Below are 19,567 nucleotides of genomic sequence, written 5' to 3' on the forward strand. Positions count from 1 at the left end.
TTTGAAAAGACAACTGGGTTCATTCCTATATGCACTCTGCAATGTAGTACATAGCCTCTTAATGTACGTTATCCAATTCAAAATTATTTTTACAAAAGACGCAGGTGATAATTTTTAGGATTTCAAGTGTTTGCCTGTGCTTTTCATCTGAACTAAGTTATCACGCACTGATCAAGCTAGCTAGCTATCATGAATTTCAACTAGTGCTATCTTAACGTAACTTAGCCTGTACCATGGGCTTTCAGCACAAATTTTCATTTACATAGACTAAATGTGAAGCTTACCGTGCAAACTTTCAATTTTCTGGATGAACGGCAGCAGATCCTTCAAAAAAAACTTGTTGAAATCGTAGATTTTTTCCTAAAAACTTTTTAAATGATTTTAAAATGACAAAGTGGTCCGAAGATTTCTGCAGCGCCGTTTTTTTTTGTCTAATAAATGCATGCAGCTCTGGCTCGGCTCGCTCGTTATTGACGTCATTCGTTCTTCTCCCGCTCTCCTCCCGCGATTATCCAAACAGACGAGCTTCATCTGCCGCTATGAAATTCAAAATTAGGCGGACTCAGTGCACAAGAAGAGAGAGAGAATAAAGACAGTTAGAGGCACTGTTGGGTTGTTTAGCCTGTGATAATTATACAATGCTCATTTGAAAGACTAAAATAAACATAAGGCATATAGGGATTACTGAACAGAAGTATTACTTTGCATATCAATAATTTTAATTTATTACACACAGACACACACACACACACACACAGTAGGCTACACTAGGCTACAAATAGCCTAAAATATAAAAACGATTATAATAGTATTGTATATATATATATATATATATATATATATATATATATATATATATAGGCAACCTCTCAGGTTCACAATTATTCTTTTTTGTGAAAAATGTATTTTTTGCATCATTTCATCAATCATGCTTAAAGTAGCCTACAGCATAAACTTGTAAAGTGACATACTTTATTTGTATTTTTAAAAACAACAGATTAAAACTTTAGTTTTTACAATATTTGCATATCAAATTAACAAAATTGTTTTGTTATGAGTATTACAGTATTTCTTTGTTTTTTATACCAATTATTTGTTATTTTAACAAATAATTCTGATTATTATCACATATTGTTATTGTAAATATAACAAAATATTATGTTTAATAGTTTACAAAATTTCACTGTGAATTAAACAAAAACATCATGTTTTTGGGTTTACAATACTTTTCTGTAGGGATTTTACATAGTTTTTCTGTAAATTTCACGGTCATTTTTTACAGTGTAGAGTACATTTTCCCATTGAAGTGAAGGAGCTGCAAGGCAGTTTCCTCAAGTTCATTACAACAAAATACAATTTATATTTATATGTTTCTACATTTTTTGTAAATAATGCTGGATACATTCTATAAATAAGCTTATAAGAAACTTCTTTAACCTTATTTCTAAGATGATATTTCTGTGGCAACAACCACACTTAAATAAATTTTCCATTCAATAAAGAGACCCAATGAGACAAAACATAAGGCACACTAACAATTTCTCTTTGGAGAAGAGTACGGATAGCTTTATTATTCTTTTTGGATAAAAATAATTTTACCAATATAAGTTTTATAGCATCAAAAAAACATTGAATCAGAAGAATGGTCTATATCAATAACTTTAAATAGCATGTGAGAACCTGAATGGATTGAACCAGTATCAATTGCAAATTATTTTTGAGTAACTGGCATTTTACAATAAGAACGGAATTCAACTGACTAACCAATTTAAAATCGTTGTCAATACCTCTTTTGCTAGTTCCATGTTTGAATTATACAGGGTTTCAACTGCTGCACAAAAAAACTCACCAAACCACAAATCCTATAAAAAAGAAAATAAACGATTATGTTCCACAGTGTCAAAAGCTTTATGGAAATTTGAGAATAAAAGTATTTTCATCGATTAAATATGAATAGTCTAATATATCTTAAAGTAATCTTATTCGAAATGTGCCTGTTTTTCATAAAGCCTGACTGAGTTTCATCTATTATACATTATAATAAATTCTTAATTCTTTTAGCAAATATAGAGGCAATTAATTTATAATCGTTATTCTAAAGATTAACTGGCCGCCAATTATCAATAATAGTCAAATCTTTTAGGCTTAGAAATAAGGGAAATTCCCCCCTGAGTCGAGGTGGGAGGTTGGACTTAGATAAACTTTCACAAAAAACGAAAAGAAGAAAGGGGCTAGCTGCTCATCAAATAACAATTCTGACTCTGAGTTTAGACCGTCAGTTCCGGGAGAATTAATATTTTTTAAGTTATGAATTGAATTGGTTATTTCTTCTAAACTAATAAGTTGGTCACACATAGCTTTATCTAAATTATTTCTTTTTTAAATCTCTGCCAGTGAATTTAAGAAATCATTAGCGGCTTTAGTATCATATTGTGAGGCATATAATTTTTACGGTAAAAGATGGAACGAAACTCTGAAATCTCTTTAGGGTCTTTTGGTATTTTGTCATTATTTTTTAACTGATGAATAATATTTATAGCCTGATTTTTTTTTTCAAACCTAAAGAAGTATGCTAGGAGGTATTCTGTTCACCTTCCTCCAGCCATCTTTTTCTAAAGGCTCATTCAGACTTCTTATAGATGCTGTCTAATTCGCTTTGTAATTCTGCCATATTTGTTTTAACTATATCTGAAAAATGATGGCTGTTGTCGGAGATTCGTGGTAACTTCACAGAGGGGCATCAAAGTCTTTCCAGAATGTTTTCGTTCACTGTTACAGTAACTCTTGGTTGAATTATCTTCTAAAATCTGTCCGAGCAGCCGAGTAACTGACAGTATTCAAGAAAAACTGAAACCTGACGGTTCACCCAAAAATTAAAGGCTTGTCATCATTAACTCACCCTCAAGTTGTCATTCCCCCCATATTGTTTGGTTGCCAACATTCTTCAAAATATCTTCTTTTGTGTTTAACATAGAAAGAAACTCATACAGGTTACAAACAACTCGTGCATAGCCTACCTAAATGATTGCAGAATAAACACATTTTTGGGGTGAACTATCCCTTTAACTGTAGGCTAATAAATAAAAAAATATAATATATATATATATATATATATATATTCCCAATGTTTTACAATTGTTATATCTTTATCTAGTTTATAATATTCTGAAAATGTCGAAACTTTATTAGACTAATAGCATGTTGTTGCCTTAAGATAAATCGCTTCTGGTGTTTCTCCTCATTTGTCGCTTTGTATAAAAGCGTCTACTAAATAAATGTAAAAGCGATTCTGTTTTGTGGTGAGAAATATTACATAGGTCTATTATTTGATCAATTATTATCTAACTAGCAAGAAAAAAAAGAAAAGAAAAAAATACATATTATATATAGGCCAATATAGTTTGGTGCCCTGAACATTTTCTGAAGGTTAAGCATCTCCTTTCACTGATTATTTGCTGAAATAATAGTTATTAAAATATTATCAATCGAAGCCCTTTTACCCTATTCATGAAGTGTCAATGACATTTGTCATTCTGTTATTTTTTATAAGAATTCACTCTGTAAATTGGCTACTACTGATTTCTCTTGGAAACGCTTTTTTCAGACATTGCAGAAATCGTTCAATGTAACTTGACGGTAATAATGTAGCGTTTTTAAGATCTAATTGAGTATACAGGCCTTAGCCTACTTCAGTTCGTGCATATTTATGTCACCCTATATCTCATTAATTATGTACTCGCGCCACCTAGTGGTCGATGGCTGCGACGCCACACCAGAGTGCACGATACGGATAGTCAACAACCATAATACATTTCAGATTCAACCACATTGTGCTACAGTTTAAAACAAACAAGCTTTCAAACAGGGAAACGTGTGAAACCTTCTCTTTACCGAAACTTCACACACATTCAAAACAAAAACACCTGGAACCAGTATAAACATTCAATTTGGTTTATTTTTCCTTATTTCCGACCCCCCCTGCACACACACAAAGAAAAACTTTCAGTTTAATAAAATAGGATACTACGTCAGCCTATTGATCTCTGTACAGATGTCACACTTCCAGAAATGTATCTAATTTGCATTTATGAGCATACAAGACCATTTCTTAGTAAGTCCATTTAGCACTGGGGTTCTGTGACTGACTAGCAAAGAACATATTTGGCCTGTCTTCCTGAACAAGAAACAAGCTCAGTAACTAGTGTATAATAACTACTGGAACAATATTAAGAATTTGACTATGAAAAATACTGCCACTCTTGGATTGTTATTTGGAAACCAAGTAAAAATTGCCATGACAGCTAAACACACTTCTTCATTTCACAAAGCAATCATTGCTGTAAAGCAAAACCATTTCCTTACTTGGAGTCACAGCTCTTCAATACTATACTTTAAAATAGTGTACCTAAGAAAATCAAGTTTATTAACTAAAGGCAACTCTCAAAACCAATGTATGGCATCATTAGAAAAAATATTTGGCATTGTGCATAGATAAAGTTTAAACAGAAGTGAGCATTTTGAGGTCAGAAACAGCAGCCAGAAGCAATCATTTCAGCTTTCCCTGATTGTTTCTTATGATATGAGGCTCAGATGGGAAATACAATGGTAATCAGACTCATTTTAACACTGATAAAATATCAAATGTTGATTTGTAAAGTGTAATGATCAAATGTGTAGAAAAATATTAGAATGTGAAATACATTTTTTCAAATGTAGTTATTTAAACCTGGTTATAAAAAAATCTAAATCAAAACTGAAACATACTTTTTGTAGACAACTGAAATCATGGCCACAAACAATAAATGGTTTGAGAAATAATCTCAGAAATCAAATATTTGACTCAGATGGCTTTGTCTCTGTAACATATCAGAATTACATTCTGCATATGAGAGAGTGTATGAATGACAGAAAATGACCCTCTTGCTTATGCATTCTGTGATTTGTACTTTAATAACTCAAGTATTTTAAGTTCTAACACTCAAATTGTGGATTCAACCTCCAGCTTGCAGGAACTGCTCAATGGCACTGGCTTTGAAACAATGAGCTTCTCTGACTTAGCAGAACTTAGCCCATCTTCATCATCGCCATCGTCATCATCTTCATCATCAAATGTATCAGGATAGATGACGAGGAAAGCCGCAGCAAGAAAACCAAGAAAGGCACCTCCTGATGCCACCATGGGGATCACTCTCACCGTACCGACAGCATCTACGACTGCACCGAGAGCCGACGCCACCAAAATCTGAGAGATGTACACCTGACACGTCAGGATGGCACAGTCGATGCCAAACCCTCGCCGTGAGTTTCCAGGGCTGTGATGAATGTACTATGACAATGTAAAAGAAAGATGAAAACACTTTGAGAGCACTGATTGAGAGCACTGCTGCCACAAATCAAGTGCTACTTGTAGTGAAAATGAATTCTGGAACAGCTTCCAGATCTATATCCAGATCTATACTGTACATACTACCTTTCAAAGTGGTGGTGGTGGGGGGATTAATACTTTAATTTAGGAAGGATGCTTAAAAGTGACAGTAAGGACATTTATAATGTTACAAAAAAAAATTCAAATAAAAGCTGCTCTTTTGAAAATTCTGAAAAAAAGAAACCTGAAAATTTTTTTTTATCACAGGTTGCACAAAAATATTAAGCAGCACAAATGTATTTAAAAATTAAAAATAATATTTGAGCACCAAATCAGCATAATAAAAGGTTTTCTGTTGGATCACGTGACAATAAAACTGGAGTAATGACTGATGAAAATTCAACTATTCAGCCGTCACAGGAATAAATTACATATTAAAAATTAAAATAGTAAATTTATTTGAAATAGCATTATTTCACAATATTAAATTAAAGGCAAATCCAAACACCTAACTTTTGACAAACGTTAGTTTGTATTATTGGTAAAATCACATATTTGGTTACATGAGTTAATGAAATGATACATACCTCTTTGATTTCATGGTACTGTCCCAGCAGAGCATAAGGGCAGTATGACATGCTCATAGAAATGATTCCCATGGTGCTTATCATCACCATAGCAATATATATATTTGGAAAGATGGACATGATGGCTGTGCCCACAGTATAGCTTAGAGTCCCTAACATGTAGATGATTTTTATGCTTAGGTCATAGTTGTTTAAGATCCTTTGGAGCACATCTGTAAAAAAAATTCTGGTTATTTGATTAAATTAGTGCTTTCCTTATTCAGCAAGAAAAAGGTTGGTGCAGAGCACATTTTTATCAGTTTTGGATTGTGGTGACCTAATTTATATGCACTCTACTTCTTTTTTATAAAAAAAACTAGATGTACTATACCACTCAGCCTTACGTTTCATTACAGGTGCAGCAGCTAGGACTCACCACTGCACTCTGTATGAAACTGTATAATAGTCCTCCCTCTCCCTCAGAAGAAAAATCTATTTATTGCTTTTTATTGCTAGAGAACTAATGGGTAAATTACCCATCTATATTTCAAGTTTGCTTATTTACCAAAATAGTGTTTACAGGACAAGGTCGTCAAAGAAAATACTATTAATTACTCCATCAACAAAAACGGCCATCGGTAAAAAAGCCTTTCTCATCATATGCACCAAATGCCTGGAATGAACTCCAAAACACTTTAAATCTAGTATCACTTCTATCTATTAATACTTTTAAAAACCTTTTAAAGTCAACTCTGACTGAACAGTGCAATTGTTGTTAATTAGATATCTTATACAATTGTATGTTTGTATTTGCTGATGTTAATGTCTTGTTTTGTTTTCTAGTATGTATAGTGTATAAAGATTTGTGGTCTATTATGTAATTTATGTCCTGTCTTTTATGCATTTAAACTTTTTGCCGCCTGTTTGGCCAGGACTCCCAGGGAGAAGAGTAATTGTAACTCAATGGGACATTTCCTGGTTAAATAAAGGTTAAAGGAGCATTGCGTAGGTTCTGAAATTTCTAACCGTTACTGACACCAGTGGCCGTTAGAGGAACTGCAGCCAGTCTCATGCTCGTTCTCAGTGCGCAGAGAAGTTAGTTTTTTTTAACTTACGAGGAGTGTCCGGGGGTGTCTGAATTGTGCTGGAGGCTGGTCGCTTCTTTCCATCCGCAGAGTCCATTTGAAAACACTATTGCCGCTGCTTACTATAATGGCTGGCGTGCCGTACGGTTGTAAGCCCAAGTAGACGAGAACGCGTATGAGGTCACATTTTGTGAATTTTTTCGCACCAGTTCGGGCCCGACTCCTCCACACACAATTGAGCCTACAGTCTGATAGAGGCAACCGTGGTGGACAGTCGAGGTGTCATTCTTTTTTTTACATCATAGTTGGCTCATACATGTACAAATGAAAACTCTATCTTAAAGATTTTTTTTAAGTAAAAACCTCCACATAGCTCCTTTAAATAAAAAATAAAATATAAAAATAAAATTTGATTTGAATAATTTTCTAAATGTGCACTGATATAGAAATTGTACACAAACTGGTTGTTATAATCAGCAATGAAAAAAAACAAAGATTAAATCTATGTAACGTGACAAGTAATTTTTTTTTCTTAAAAATGACAACTTAATCTTAAATTAAAGGTAAATATAACAATAAGAAAAGAACATTCTGAAGGAAACAACAGATTCCAGAGAAAAATGTAGAAGGACTATCACGCTCTGAAAAAATCTGCTTATTCTATAACTTGGTCATGTGAGTGTCCAACTAAAGAACTGAAACCTGATCACACTATTGGAAAAAAAAATATCTGTCATCTCAAATCACATGAACGTAACACACACCTGAGCAGAGCGCAGCTGTAGCCGCATAGATCACAAGCCCCCAGCAGCCCATCTGCACACCTTTACTGTAGTTCTGCAGGGCAGTGGAGTTAGCAGCAGCCTGGTTTTGAAAACATAAATAGGATATCAAGTTTATTCAGTATTGCATACAGTAAAATAAAGCCTGAAATAATCACACTGACTCTCCATATACAGAAAACTAAAACTAAAATTTGGTATGGTAATTATGTCGTATTTTGTTAAGAACATACCAATTACAAACAAATGCTGATACTCATTATCACTGTGATTATAATACTTATTTTATTTGGATAATTTTTTTTTATTTGTTTATAATTAAATCCATAGTTTTTATTTCATATTTTAATTACAGGTCAGAATAAGGAACTTACAGTCGGGTCTCCTTCAAAGATGACCTGGCCCATGAAGTCTGTGTAGAACACAGCTTGTGCAATAATGGAGAACCAGGAGAGCAAGTGACATACACACAGACGCCAGAGCTGGGGTGGCATGTTAAACATTGACAACCAGAGCAGTTTGACCGACGTACCACTATCTCCATCCTCGCTCTCTTCATCCTCTTCATCTCTGAGGGATGCAGAGATGTACCTTAGCTGCATCTTTCGCCATTCATGGCGTCTATCGATTTTGTCGATGTCATTCAGGCTTCGCGAAGATTTGATCGGCCCAGCCACGTTGCCGTAGCGCCTTCGCCATTGAAAGCCCACACGTCCATGATAAGAGAAAGTGAAGGAGGGCTGACGATAGAGGGAAGGGTGGCGGCGACGCACTGAGGTGCCAGGTGGGCGTAAACCGACTTTACCTGGTTGACTGGTAGCATTCGTTGCACCATTTATTGGATTTCCAGAAATGGCAAAGCTTTCATTTTCAATTTTGGCAACTTCACAGATATTTTCCCCATTGCTATAACAACACTTTAAGTGATGGTCAGTGCACTGACCTGGATGGCAAGTGTTGTGGGAATCATCTTGTAGACCCTGAAAGTCTAGGAGTAAAGTAGGTTTGATGTTGCACACAAACTGCCCATTGCGATCCAAGTCCAAGTCTGGGATAAGCTCTACTGTAGAATCTGGCATGGCTAAAACTGAGTCACTTTTACTCCGCACCAAGTCATTTAGAAATTCAATTGAAACATCCTGCTCAGTGCGATTATCCTCATGGGCTGAAAACAGCTCGTCTTCAGGGATCAGTTTTAGTTGAGGTATGAGATGAGTAGATGGAAAGTTTCTATAGAGCTGGACAGGAGGTGGCGTTACTTCATCCTCATCCTTTAATGCCCCTTGATGGTTCGGGCTATATTGATGCTCATTGATGCTGAAAAGATGAAGCGTTGTAGAAATGATAAAGATGATGGCAGCAAAGAAAAAGAGGACCTGCTCTTGGGCCTTAAAAGCTTGACCTAGGAAGGTGTTGGTCCAGTCCAGCCCTCCAAACATGTAACCTAAAGCACCTCCTAGCCCTGAAAACATTAAAAATAATTAATCACCATCTAGTATAATGTTAAGCGCACTGTTGTACTTACTTAATCAAAAAATATAGTGAAAATAGAAATCTTATTATTGTTTTCTATTTAATTCTATTTTTTTAATATAATTTATTTATGTGATGGCAAATATGGATATTCAGCAACCATAACTCTAGTCTTCAGTGTCAATCTAATGAGGTGATTTTTTCTTCAGGAAACATTTCTTATTATTATCAATGTTGAAATCAAAACCTGAGGTTTTTTTAAAGAGTTGAGAAGGTTTCAACAGGTCCTTGTTTCAAAATATACACCTGCTGAGAAAGCATGGATATTCAGAGCCATGTCCTGTTCCTCGGTATCAGCCACATCCAGGAGGTAGGCTCTGATTGGTCCATCCAAAGCATCAGCACAGAAATCTAGAACTACCACACCAACAACGGTCAGCACAATCCCAACCGGTTGATTACCGGCAACATCACCTAGAGACAGACCTGTTTGACAGACAGGTAAAAAATACAATACAAAAAAAGGACAAATCGTTAATTTATTTATCAAAGCCTTTTTTTTTGCCTTTTTTATGACAGGACAGTATGTAGACTGGAAGTAAAGTATGAAGGGGGGTTTGGGTTGGGGGTATGGGATTGGGATTATGTTGGCGCTCTGCCCACGAGGCTACTAGCACTAACACAAATAATTTATGAAACAAAAAACATAATATAGTCAAGGGCCTCCTATTTAAACAACGGTGACATGCAACTCTGTGCATTTTAAGTATTATATAAATATATAAAATAATACTAATCACCTATAAGAGATCCATTGAGAAATAAGGACACTCCTATTAACACTCCTACACACAGTGCCAAAATGAAGGGTCTCCTCCGACCCCATTTCAAAGTGCAACGGTCACTTGCTGAGCCACATAGAGGGGTGAAAATTAAACCCAAAATAGGGCTGAGGAACCAGGTTAAGCTGTAATACTGCTCCGGGAGACCTGCAAGAAGAAACGGACCAGGATTGATTCAACTCCAAGGTTCAGGCAGATCAAAACTATATTTTTTTAATAACTTCTAAACATACAACTAAGTACTGCAAAAAATACCAGTATGGTGAATTAAGCAACCCACATCAGCTGAAACCAATAACCAGGCAGGTTTCAGCATGTCTGCAGTTCATTAATCTGTCATTTACAACACTATAAACCTTTCACATACTAGATCTGCTTGTGTCACAATAATTAAGGAAACAGCTCCTGACAATAAAAATGATTAGCAAATGCGATGACCGAGAGTTAATAAATAATTTGGTAGGGTTGATTCATAGAAAATAGTTTTAACAGCTAAGGGAATTTTCCATGAGTGTGGCACACAGAACTCGTGCCAGGACTGATGGCATACTAAAACCCAAACACTTGATTATTCAAGTGAAACTTTAATGTTAAACTTCTCCTTTTCAATAGGTCCAAATGTGTTAAAGAACAACAGGTCATGTGTGTAGCGGGATGATGACTGGGAATGTGAGAACAGAAAGTGCAGGAAACAGACATGTCACAAATTCGCTTCAGCTTTAAAGATGAACAACTATCCAACAACACTCAAATCTCTGCAGATCAGCTTAAGGTGCAGTATGAAGTAATGATGTAATCAGCCTGTATTATGAAGCAATAACACTCAGTGTTAAAACTCTCAAGGGCCAGAACTCAAAGAGATGGTTTTGTCAATGCATACTGCATTGAATGTATCAGAGGAGAGGCTTTTATCCTGTTTACTCTAAAAACAGACTTTGATTGATTGTCTATTAAAAAACACTCAAAATTTCAATTATTTTACCTATTTTCATCAAGTAAGCTATTTAAGATTTTAAGGGACACATATATTTTGCTTAAACATGCACATTAAAGAGACAAAAACACACTAAATACACCTTTTTTTAAGGAAATGGTCTTTCAGAGTTCAGTGGATGGTATTCAATATATATTAAGCCGTTAAATCTACTAAAACTGCTTTTGGTATAAGATCACAGGGCCTTTAGAGCAATTCAAACCTTTTGTCATATTAACCCTGCCATTCCCTGAAAAGATCTATTGACATTGATCTTATTCAAAATAGATGGAAAACCGAGAGAAAGAGAAATATGCACACTCACACATTTTATGCATTCCATGCAAATGCTACCTCACTCATTTTTGCATGCTACTGTGCAAACAAACATCCTTCCAGCTCATAACTGTTACAAAGGGTTGCCATTGCAGGGAATCTTTACCGAATTTGAAGGAATGTTCCTGCTCAATAAATATGAATAGGGGCCTTAAGCCTAGGATGAATTAACAACACTAAACTACCCATTTACCCATATGAATGAAATTCTGTGGGGTCCAAAACAACATTATTTATGTGTAACAATATTTTTCATAATATGTTTCATGTTCCACAAAACAGCGAAAGACAAAAGTTTAGAATAACATGTTAAGGGAAGAGAAATTAGTTGATTTAAGTCATCAAAAGGTTTGTTGATTACTGACCCAGCTGCAACAGCACAGGAGTGACCAGCGCTGTTTCCATAGCATAGCAAAACTCCCTCCCAAACATGACAGCACCATGCATGACCCATAACCGCTTCGGGATATGGTTTATTGAATCCTCACTGGCCGAGTCCTCTGACTTCTCCACTTCCCTCTCTTTCTTCTGCCCTGCATTTTGTCCACAATTTGAATCTTTTTCTTGTAAGACTTGTATCATTTCCAGCGCTGGAACGGACTCTGTGAAAGCGTTCTTGGGTGCCATGCTGGCCTGCATATGGTTTCTGGGGCCTTAAACCAGAAATGGTACTCACTGTTACCCCTCTCAAGTCCAGACTATATTCCCTTTAAGACCTCCAAGCTGATCTTTCATAAGTCCATATAGAACATTGTTGGTGTAACTCATGAGTCATGTTTTCACGAAAGGAAAAAGGGAAATGTGGTAGGGCAAGGAGAGCAGAACAGGTGGATGTTTCTCTTTGTGCTTCCATGGAATTACTTATTAATCTAAATGAAAGGGAGATTAAATGAGAGAGTGAATGAGAGACAGAGAGAGAAATCTTTGCATTAACAAGTGATATCCAGAAAGATCGAGGCAGTGGAAAGATGTCGGTAGCACTTTATTTGTACAGTCCCTTTCCTCATGTACATGTACTTATTATAGTAATTACAATAACTATGTAATGATTAGGTACTAACCCTGAACCTAACCCTACCCCATGTAGTTACCTTGTATTACCAGAACTTTCTTAGATAAATACACTGTAAGTACACTACAAGTACATGTAAGTACACGTACTGTAAAATAAAGTGCAACCAAGATGTCACTGAGAAACAAGATGTGGAACAATCCTGGCATTGTGACAGTAAACATAGTTTTAGCAGAACAGAATTTGGCATATCTGTAATCCCAGGAGAAAGGAATATGATATAATAAAGTAACTAAAATAGGGGAAAGACTCTGAAAAGACTAGAATGTAGAATGTAGATACTTATTCATAAGTAAACATTTTAAAGCCTTAACTGAGATTCAGTTATATACAAACAAACACCACCTGCTATTACAAATATAACAATTTCATGTACATTTTATATACGAATAATGTCTATATGATATTTAGTAATTCTTATTGGCCATTTTAATCGAAATGTTGATCTCGCGCAAACTGAATTCTCTGTTGACGCCCCAAACCACAGGTCTAGAACCTTTAAGAATTTTTTTACAGAATGTATTTGATATATTTATAAAATGTACATCTACAATGAAGTCATTAAGTGATAAATAGGGGCAATACGTGCCATCTTTTTGTCGATTTACCATCCCCTACTCATTACAGAAAACTCTCTTGCAGCGGCGTCCTGTTGCTATGGATACGTCCTCACGCGAACTCGATTGTTTGCGAGTGTCTGTTTGTCCAAGCACGAGCTCTTTTTAACAGCGTGAAAACGCCGTTAAAGACTATTTATTTATTTTGCATTTATACCTTCTACAGTCATATAGGCACCAACAGTGTGTACAGTTCTAAAGTTAGTTTGAAATGCGTTAGAATTACACAATTGCGCTGCTGTAGCATTATAAAATTAAACAGCACATATCAGAGCACAAACGCCCTTTACATAAGAGCTTTACTAAAAGGCTAATTGTGAATGATCAGCTGATCTGATAAAACTGATTTATTCAAAATTATTGTATGCTCAGATAGACATTTTAAATTTGTTATTTCGTTTTACATTTGTCATGCTATTTTTTTGTAAATAACTTGCACAAACTATGCATTGTTTTTTTTCTTATTTTATTAATTAAAAATAGAAGAGGTAAAATCATTTCGATTTATATGTACAGTAGGCTAGTTAAATTTAGTAAAGACGCGTGAACATCTCCCACATTTATAAAAAATAAAAATAAAATACATATTCTACCTCGTTCCTTAAGTGGCTTGTTTCATTTGATGTCAAAATCCTTTTATCCCAGAAATACTCTTCCACATAAAATGAGACAGGTAATCGCCAGAAGTTCTGCAGAACTAAAGTGACAGTCGCATACAGTGATAAAGCCAAAAATGTGTCACTAGTTTTCCTTGCTGGCTACGAGACGCTCGTGATAACTGCCCGTCTTCCCGTGCACTGAGAAGGCAAGGCTACACCCAGACGCTCTTTGACAGGTAACGTTCACCCCCAGAGCAGCCCGACCCGCTGTGAACAGAGACAGGTGGACGAATAGACACCTGTGTCAGAGACTGATGTGAAATTGTGACAAACAGACAAGGGGACTGTGTATACGTAGGAGAACAAGCCATCTCTTATTATGGGATGAGGACATGCCTTATGCTGAATCACGTGGAAAACAAACAAAAACAAAATCCTTTTTAAGAAAGCTGTGATAGAGCTCAGATCATGTCTTAACATGTACGGTATCCTGTTTGTTATTGGAAGTACGCCTGGAAACCAAATATTAAACCCAGTCATTTTCAGTTAATAGTGTGATATGTTAATATTAGACACATAAGTTATCCTCGCTGGCTAAAATAAAAATCAATAACGTTAATACCCCCCCCCCCCCAACAAGATTCAATGGATTGCCAGATCATCAGATTGTTGCGTGCAGTCATGTTCCCTGATGTGTGTAGTATTTTGAATACTCCACATCATACACACTATAATCATATTTCCAGGTGCATCGCTTGGAAGGGTGACGCGATCTGAATGGGGATATGAGCAAGCAAGTTGCAATTTTTATGCATGAGGGATTTTGCAGATCTTTAAATGAATTATCTGTTTGATCAATGCTTGTACCGTCTGTCATTAGCTGCTAGTCTGCTAGTTAACTTGCTTCTGCAGTAAATTTAACTGATAGCCTACCTACAGTTGCCGAGAACGACATATGGTCCGATTTATAAAATACATTTTCATTTATGGATAAAGAAAGAATCTGAGCATCCTCGAGAAACGAAGGAAAATGTTAAAGATCTAAATCTACCTGTTCACAGGTTGCGGATATACTGCATCTATTGTCTGGACGAGGTTGCCAGTCATTACGTTTCCCCTCATTCAGCAGTAATGCAAAAGTCGCCGTCAAAATCTGTGAACTAAAACCTAGAAGCCACGAAGACTTTGTCATCATTAAAAGTATGTAATTCCGATTAAACATATCATACAGACGTTATTGATGTCTCTTAAAGTGATAGTTGATAATACAATTCTATACAACAAAATAATAGGACAGATTGATAACACAATTTGACATACTGTATTAGATAAGTGTTATATGTTTAGATAAAATGCTACTAAACATATGTCCTAGCTCACCCTGAATTGCTTAAGAAACTCTATTCAAACATTTATTTACTGTGTAAAAAAATAAATAAATACATAATAATATTTCACAATATTACTGTTTTTACTTGGTGAGCATAAGAGACTCAACATTAACAAATCTTAGCAACCACAATGTTTAAATGGCAGTGTACTTCTAATTTTACCCTAATTGTTGGTAAACGAAGATACAGTATTTTTGGATATAAAGAAAGTATATTCCAGATAATGTTTTACTAAAAAAATTTTTTGGCTTCAGTAGCCTACAGTAACAATATAGGCAAAAATAAATCGTCATGTTTCTTCATACTCACACATACAAAGATAGTAAGAGGGCATCATTTTTCAAGGTCCTTGGAATCAAATTTTTTTTTGAAAACCCCTGTTCTAAAGCACTGCATGTTTAAAAACACTCTAGCAGTTACAGAGTCACATTGGAAATGAAATACTAGCACACAGTGGCGGACTGGGACAGTAAATCAGGCCGGGAATTTGACTCCACCCCAGGCCACCTCTGCTGCTGCAGTCACCACCACCCAATTCATGTGTCCACCAGACTGCTAAACTCTTTGGCTCTTTCAGTTGTTTGAATTGGGTTATACTTAAAAAAAAAAAAATCAAAATCCTTAGACTGTGGATGGGCAAAATAATCAAATGAAGTATCAAGAAGTATCGAGGCATTCACTGTCTCTATCATCCTTCCCTTAATCCCCCTCTCTCTCACTCTGCACATTGAGTTTCTCTGCAATATGAAATAAGCACTTTCAATAATCTATATTAATTATCCAGCCATCAATTGTATGTCCCCGTGATCACAGTCCTACTACTGATGACCTTATAAATCATAAAAGCATATATTTTCTAAGAGTATAGCCAGCATGTTTAGTTTTGCTAATAGCTTAAACTTTACCTGAAGGTTCCTGCTCTGACTCAAAAGCTGAACTGTCCACCCTCTCTTGTTCAACACCAGGAGCACTAACAGCACTAGTGCTACTGTTGCTTCCTTCATCACCTTCAAAATAAATAAGCATTGTACACTAGGCTACATATTGTAGGCTAGAAAATGGAAAATCTATTTCTGGTCAATTTTGGCTCTAAAAAAATACTGTATCCCCATATGTAAAACAGTGTGCTAGTTTGTCATTAAGATGCTCGATGCTCTTTTAAAACATCTATCATTATATACATTTGTGATATATATATATATATATATATATATATATATATATATATATATACAATTTTGGATTATTATTTTTTTTTTTATAGATTTTATCTAATCTAAGTCGCTTTGAATGAAAGCGTCCGTCTGCCAAATGATTATGTAAATATTAGGGTGGAACAGTTCAACCTTTTCACAGTTCGGTTTGTTTCACGGTTTTAGAGTCACGGTTTCGGTACCGTTGTATGTGCTATGTTTATGGAAAAACTATACTTTAAAAAAAATATATATATTATCATATTATTAAGAATATTCTAACTACAAGCAACAGCACAAATAAATACAACATAGTAAAGATACAAATAAAATAAACTGACTTCCAGGTTTTTTTTTTTTAGGTAGGTCTTGCATTAGTTTTTAGGTACAGAAATTAAATAAAGTAATCAAATGTAAAACATTGCATTTTGGACTATAAATTAAAGATTATTCTTTATTAAAGTTAAAAAAAGCTTTTTAATCTAGAGCAGTGAGTGGTTTCTTTGTTGTTGCTGTTAGATTAATATAAAGACTGTCACTTTAAGGCCTGGTTTCATAGACAGGGCTTAGCCTAAACCAGGATTAGGCCATAGTTCAATTAGGACATTTAAGTAATTTTTATAAACATGCCTTAGAAAAAAACATTACTGGTGTGCATCTTGAGACAAAACAAAGGCACTGATATATTTTAAGATCAATCAGTACAAGTTTCTTTCATTTGAAACAACTCAGACTTGCATTTTAGTCTAGGACTAGGCTTAAGCCTTGTCTGTGAAACCGGGGGTAAGAGAATGCACTGATACAGTGTTCGAATTAGTATTGAACAAGAGTGAATTTTTTTTTTTCATCATCGCTGTTGTTGTAATGTCTGGGAATCCAGAATGCGCATCCATGAACAGAAACATATATTATTTGAACCCTGTTTGTTTTTTGCGTGTTATTTATAGTAAACCATATTACATGCTTTGTCAGATTAAAAGTCCACATGAAATCAAAATTGACTATATTTACTTTGTTCGCCTAAATTGATCGTTTTGTGCTGAACAATTCATCCATGCGAGTCAACCCACACAAAAAAAATTTTTTGGCTTCATAATCTTTAATCAAAATCTGAAAATGCCCCTCCCCTCTGCATTGGAGGACCTTCAATGATGACGTAGGCTTGAGGAATTTGGTGTCTGCTTAATCCGTAACCACGCCCCTCCAACTGACAGTAGACAGGCTGCCTGTGTGTTTGCAAGCATTGACAGCGCGTGAAAGGAGAGATGGCGAGGAGGTGCATTTTTGGTTGTGGAACTCACGGAACACTTTTCCCTTTCCCTAAAATTCCCTCGTTACGGTCCAGCTGGCTTGATTTTTTACATTTAGATGAAGGAGGGATAACAGAGTGGTCACGGATGTGTTCGAAGCACTTCACGCGCGAATGCTTCAAAAATTGGAAATGGGGTTTGTGAGATCCCAGATAGCACACGCACGTCGCGCAGACATCTGTGTGACGTCGTCGTTTTCATCTGGAAGACGTTTATATTAGGGCGTGTGCTCATATGGTTTACGTCGCCGAGACATCATTGCCAGCTGTTAGAACGACGTCTAGGCTATGTAAATAAGACGTAAATAATTTAGAACGTCGGCAATCCGCTCTTTTAAAGATGTTCAGCAGATGTTCATACATCTCCAAGACATCTGATTTATGTAGCCCAGACATCGTTTTAATAAATAATTCCTTCCATTAACAAAATTAATTCCCATAAAATGCAGCCGCTTGTCACGCTGTACGAGAACTAACGCAACTTCAGCAGGCGTGTACCACGTTAAACACAGCAAACAAAACAATGTTTCATAGCAACGGCAAACCGCGCTAAAATCTAATGAGGAAACATAACACTTACAATCTGCTGTTCTCTTCTGTTGCTCGACTGCTTCTTCTAAAAATTACTTGCAAAGGTAAATATGTAGCCTACTTTTACCTGGCTTTGGACATACTCTTCCTGCGTGAGTCTAGTCTACATTAAACCACGTGCTGCTGATGCTGCAATGCTGAGTGCGTGGAGAGTGTTGACGAGTTGTGAGGAAACATATGTGCTTGAGGTATAAAACAAATATATTTTGAATACTAATTGTGTGACGTTTGTGATCGGTTATATCTTTAAAATTACGTTATGTTGATTGGGTTAGATATAATAATCAGCTAGTTATAGAAGTTGTTGTGCAGGTGAAGTAACCACGCTTTCTTGAACCTAGAATAAAACACGCATTTGCTGTCGTTTTTAGAAATACATTTATTATAGGCAATATATTTATAATTAATCATTTATATTCATTTTTAATTAATTATAAAAGGCCACATTAACAGAACGCTATATTATCATAGGCTATTCAAATAAAACATAACAAAACACTCTATATTCCTACAATACACTAATAACATAAATTACACCCTCCCTGGGGCCAAGCGTAGGAAATCTTTGATGTATTTCTCTGCCTCTGCTTCCGTTGGTGACAACAGGACGGGATTCCTCATGGCTGAAGCTGCATAAAAAAAAAGAAAAAAGACACTTTAATTTTTTTTTATCCGAGTACATTGGTCAAAAGATATCAAACGTGCAGAGAGTTCATGCGTCAAGCTCTTCCTGAGTGAGTTTACGTAAAACTACTGAAGCTGCGTGGAGAATGCGTAAGGAAAGATTGGCTTATAAATCAAATTGTAAGGAAAGATTGGCTTATAAATCAAATATCAAATATATCAAATAAATCAAATATTTTTTATTCTACCGGTAAATGCGTTTGTGATCGGTTATGTAATAACTTTGAAATTACGTAGGCCTAATGTTAAATTGAAAATCACCTGTTAGGTAGTGAGCACGTTGTTTCGTGCACGTTTCTGTGGTTGGTCAATACTTATTTAACTGAACGTTTAAACCTCCTTTTAAGTTCTTAACAAACTATTATAATTGCTAACTATTTTTGAAAACGACACGTTGCTGTTGGTATTACCACATGTTTGATTATTACCTCATATGAACATGTTAGCAAGTACTTAACGTACCTGACTGGCTAACTTCCCGCCATCAAATCTAATGCATATCTGTACAACATTTGAACTTGCCTATTAAGAGTGAGCCGACGTTCGATGCCTTTATTCCCCGCTTGTCTCCTCTCCCGCACCAGTTCAGTTCCCTGGCGACGTTCGTGGTGAAGACCTTGAAGCAGATTCTCCACACGGTCTTCTTCATTGTTGGCCCGCCACTGATGGATAATCTCCCCACCTTCAAC

General features: G+C 35.7%; 1 protein-coding gene across 2 annotated transcripts; it reads right to left on the bottom strand.

Annotated features, from left to right (window-relative positions):
• Positions 1–4,794: 4,794 nt before the first annotated feature.
• Positions 4,795–13,164, bottom strand: LOC132103147 (solute carrier family 45 member 4-like). 2 transcript variants are annotated; one of them, XM_059508006.1, is made up of 8 exons: positions 13,103–13,164; positions 11,788–12,291; positions 10,072–10,260; positions 9,578–9,757; positions 8,173–9,260; positions 7,781–7,880; positions 5,953–6,164; positions 4,795–5,326 (listed from the first exon to the last, which is right to left on the bottom strand). In XM_059508006.1, exons 2-8 carry the CDS (start codon positions 12,059–12,061, stop codon positions 4,979–4,981), a joined length of 2,391 nt encoding a protein of 796 aa, XP_059363989.1. In that variant the 5' UTR covers positions 12,062–12,291; positions 13,103–13,164; the 3' UTR covers positions 4,795–4,978. The 2 variants fall into 2 exon arrangements, with proteins under 2 accessions (XP_059363989.1, XP_059363988.1); XM_059508005.1 differs by lacking the exon at positions 13,103–13,164 and having other exon boundaries at positions 11,788–12,713.
• Positions 13,165–19,567: the final 6,403 nt, after the last annotated feature.

This window comes from Carassius carassius, chromosome 24 (genome assembly GCF_963082965.1).
Source record: "Carassius carassius chromosome 24, fCarCar2.1, whole genome shotgun sequence".
NCBI classification, from domain to species: domain Eukaryota; kingdom Metazoa; phylum Chordata; class Actinopteri; order Cypriniformes; family Cyprinidae; genus Carassius; species Carassius carassius.

What these genes read in the sequence shown, in the direction of transcription:
- LOC132103147 (XM_059508006.1), bottom strand. Translation starts at nt 12,061, where the DNA reads ATGCAGGCCAGCATGGCACCCAAGAACGCTTTCACAGAGTCCGTTCCA. An exon ending in TACAGCTGCGCTCTGCTCAG is followed by an intron (nt 6,165 to 7,780) that starts GTGTGTGTTACG and finishes TTTTTTTTACAG; the next exon opens with ATGTGCTCCAAAGGATCTTA. An exon ending in AGTACCATGAAATCAAAGAG is followed by an intron (nt 5,327 to 5,952) that starts GTATGTATCATT and finishes ACATTGTCATAG; the next exon opens with TACATTCATCACAGCCCTGG.